The 3,831-nt window shown below is 54.6% G+C and overlaps 1 protein-coding gene across 1 annotated transcript; it reads right to left on the bottom strand.

Annotated features, from left to right (window-relative positions):
• Positions 1-410: 410 nt before the first annotated feature.
• Positions 411-1,340, bottom strand: LOC309603673 (olfactory receptor 14A16-like; the record flags this gene model as incomplete). The annotated part of the gene is made up of 1 exon (XM_082338611.1): positions 411-1,340. One exon carries the CDS (start codon positions 1,338-1,340, stop codon positions 411-413), a length of 930 nt encoding a protein of 309 aa, XP_082194737.1.
• Between the last annotated feature and the right edge of the window lie 2,491 nt (positions 1,341-3,831).

The raw sequence follows: 3,831 nt of genomic DNA, 5'->3' as shown, positions 1-3,831 counted from the left end.
CCATCTCCCCTGCCAGTGGACACCAAGAAGAGAGCCTTTAAAAACAGACCATTTTATTCAATGGAAACCAACGTTACCATGAGCTTAACCCCAAAATGACTGAGAACACAAGGAGACCGGAAACATTAAAAGACCAATTCCTTGGACATTTTCTTGGAATGAACTTTGGAAGAAGAGCCCAGCCTTCAGGCACTGCACCCAGGAGGTGCCCTTTTCTTGAAGAGCTACAATTTGATGGGCCACATCTGACATGGTGTTCTGCAAGGGTCAGACACAACAGGATCAAACTTCCACAGGAGTATAAAACCAGAAAACTATCCCTAAGTAGAATTATCACAGGATAAAAAAAGGAAACTTGTGGCCTAAGATACACTCAGGGAAACAGGCAGAGGAGGGAAGACAGGTTATTGTCAGTGAAACGGCATCCACTGGATCAGTTTCCATAAGGCATCCTTGAGCTGCTGGTTCCTCATGCTGTAGATGAGGGGGTACACTGCTGGAGGTACCAATGAGTACATCACTGCCACCACCAGATCCAGGGATGGGGAGGAGATGGAGGGGGGCTTCAGGTAGGCAAACATGGCAGTGCTGATAAACAGGGAGACCACGGCCAGGTGAGGGAGGCACGTGGAAAAGGCTTTGTGGCGTCCCTGCTCAGAGGGGTTCCTCAGCACAGCCCTGAAGATCTGCACATAGGACAGCACGATGAAAACAAAACACCCAAAGTCCACAAAGACACTAACCACAATAAGCCCAACTTCCCTGAGGTAGGAGTGTGAGCAGCAGAGCTTGAGGATGTGGGGGATTTCACAGAAGAACTGGTCCACAGCATTGCCTTGGCAGAGGGGGAGGGAAAATGTATTGGCAGCGTGCAAGAGAGCATGGAGAAACCCAGTGCCCCAGGCAGCTGCTGCCATGTGGACACAAGCTCTGCTGCCCAGGAGGGTCCCATAGTGCAGGGGTTTGCAGATGGCAACATAGCGGTCATAGGCCATGATGGTGAGAAGCCAATACTCTGCTGAAATCAAAAATACAAACAGAAAGAGCTGGGCAGCACATCCTGCGTAGGAAATGGTCCTGGTGTCCCAGAGGAAACTGGCCATGGCTTTGGGGACAGTGGTGGAGATGCAGCCAAGGTCGAGGAGGGAGAGGTTAAGGAGGAAGAAGTACATGGGGGTGTGGAGGCGGTGGTCACAGGCTACGGTGGTGATGATGAGGCCGTTGCCCAGGAGGGCAGCCAGGTAGATGGCCAGGAAGAGGCAGAAGTGCAAGAGCTGCAGCTCCCGTGTGTCCGCGAAGGCCAGGAGGAGGAAGTGGGTGATGGAGCTGCCGTTGGACATTGTGTCCCTCTGCCCATGGGGATCTGTTCAAGGAGGTAAAAGAAGGGAGAAGTTAGGGCAGACTGGTTTGTGAAAAATCTACTCACTTTCTTATAGAAAGCCCCCAAACTGCCTTTTACTTCTCCAGAAGACCTTTGGTGAGCTCTGGTTGGTGCTGGCTGAGGGTGCCCCAGGGAGCAGGAGGCTCTGCTGGGGGCTCTGCAGGGGTCAGTCCTGACCTACAGCAGTAGGTAAATAGGAACTCGGGGTGATCGCAGATTAAATCTGCTTGTGATATAAGAAAACTTCTCAGCATTGTGGCTCTCGATTCACCCGACGGCAGACCAGAGCTGTGGGGAGTTTGGGTTGTGCCTTCTGTTCTAGTTGCCCCAGCACAGCTGAGGAGTGGTTTGAATGCAGCAATGCCTGGCATTTCTGCTGCACTGCAAGGGAAACCTTGTGGGTGCTGAGATTGGGCACAGGGACTGTCCCTTAGTGCAGAGTGAGGACAGCCGCTCTGTCCATCAGCCCTGCTCTCAGCTGCCCTGTGCTGGCAGCTCTTCCACCTGGAGGACTATCGCACTTGGATGTTCCCCCCAAAAGAAAGAAGCCAGTGCTGGGAGCAGGGGAATCCAGTTTCCCAGTGCAGATCTCCAAACCCCTCACCCCATCTCGTCGTACCTGAGGAGGATCTCAGCTCTGCCCTCCCAACCAGGGGCACAGAGGGCTCATTACAGCTGCCCACATGCAGCCACCCAGCAGCATCTCAATGGCCTTAGCACCGAGGTGTCTTCTCCATGGGGCTCCTGCAAAACATAGAGATGCCCTGGCAGAGCTGTGCCCCACGGGAGGGCAGCCTGCAGCCCAGCAGGACCTCCCAAGGACAGAGTCAACTGTCCTGAATTTGTTATGTCCTGAAGGGAGGGTGAGATCAGTGCCAGCCGCACACACTGCAGCACCCAGAGCCCCACAGGCGAACAGGGTGCGAGCTGGATGCTTTTCCTCCATGGCCATATGTGCATGACAGCACACACAGAGTTGGTGTCTGAGCTGCACTTGAATCCTCACCCCCCCACACCAGTGAGTGTAACAGTGAGAAGGGCGTCAGGGAGAAGAGGAGAACATGCCAAAGGAGCCCTGCCAAGGGAGGCAGGAGAGGGAGACAGAGAGAGACCCTTGAGTTTTAACTCTCTTTGGTGGTCAGGCTGCTTGGGAAGGTAAATCATGAGCATGTCTCTGTGCCATTAAAGGCAGAGGCTCTGCTGTGTGAGTGAGGAGACCAGGGGGTTGCTCAAAGGAAAGCATCTGCACTGCAGGGGATGGCAGGGAGATGCCTGATACCCACATCTTCTCCCTTTTCATGCTCACAGAGGCCATCCCACCTGCTGTGTGCTAAGCTCTGCCCTGCAGGCACCTCCTGGCAGCAGGGCACTGCCCAGGGGCATCTCTGTGTGTGCAGGGGCTAAGGAGCAGCTCAGACAAGTCCTAGTGAGAACTGGGGTCTCATTGCCTACTCCAGAGCAGAGACATAAATTCCCATCTCCTACTGTCCACCCAGCCAACCAAGAGTGGAAAAACTCAAAGCACAGATTTCTTCCCTTTCAGGCAATCTCCTACCTTGACATCCCTCTTTAGAATGACCCTCTGCAAATGTCCTTTGGGTGATGTAGAAGTCTGAGCAGCCCTGACCCACGCTGCACCCTCTGGACAGCAGAGGGATCCTGCCCTGCTTCCACCCACAGGTTCTCCCCGCAGCTTTGAAGGGCGTTCCTTGGGCAGGCTGAATGCTGACCCGGTCAGCCGGCAGAGTCCCTGCCCTGGTGCACAGCCCACTGGGGTGCAGTGACCCTGCTCTGAAGAACAGCCCTGGGCACCCACAGGTGTGCACTGATTTTCAAAACCCCAAAGGAAGGCAGCTGTATTGCCTTTTCTTTCTGATGGTGCAGCAGGGAAGTCCTCCTCCGCAGCACGTCCTCATCCTCTACATTAGAGAAACTCTGAGAGTCATCCTGAAAGTCCCATAGGCTGTGGGATGTAGCAGCTTTTGGAGAGCCCTCCAGGAACACCAGTTACATTGTCCTGCAACCAGGGACTTACCATGTACAGGGATGTGAAGATCTCTCCCATGCAGTGAGCTCTCAGCATCTTCCCACTCCAGGCTGCCTTTATAGTCTCTCTGCCTCACTCCTCTCCTCTCAGCACTTGCAGGCAGTGCCCTCAGCCCTGCCACACTTTGCAGAGGAGCTGCTCCTGGGCAGAGCTGTCTCTCTGCAGCACTGCCTGGTAGCCATGAGCTCCCTCCATCCCAGGAGCCCAGCCCAGTTCGGCAGCAGAGGCCCAGCCCAAGGCACCACTTTCTCTGCCCCTCTGGGCTCCCTCCAGGTGTCCCTGGGGCTCCTGGGAAACCTGCTGTGAAACAGGCTGAAGTAATAACTTGTGGCCCCTCTCCCACCTCTGGAGAGATACTTCTTTCCAGCAATGCAATTTCTCCTATCAGAGAGAGAACTGGGCA

The sequence above is a fragment of the Platalea leucorodia genome (assembly GCF_965183815.1).
Source record: "Platalea leucorodia genome assembly, contig: HAP1_HAP1_SCAFFOLD_163, whole genome shotgun sequence".
NCBI lineage: Eukaryota > Metazoa > Chordata > Aves > Pelecaniformes > Threskiornithidae > Platalea > Platalea leucorodia.
Note: the sequence above shows the minus strand (reverse complement) of the source record. Positions and strands in the feature narration are given on the sequence as shown.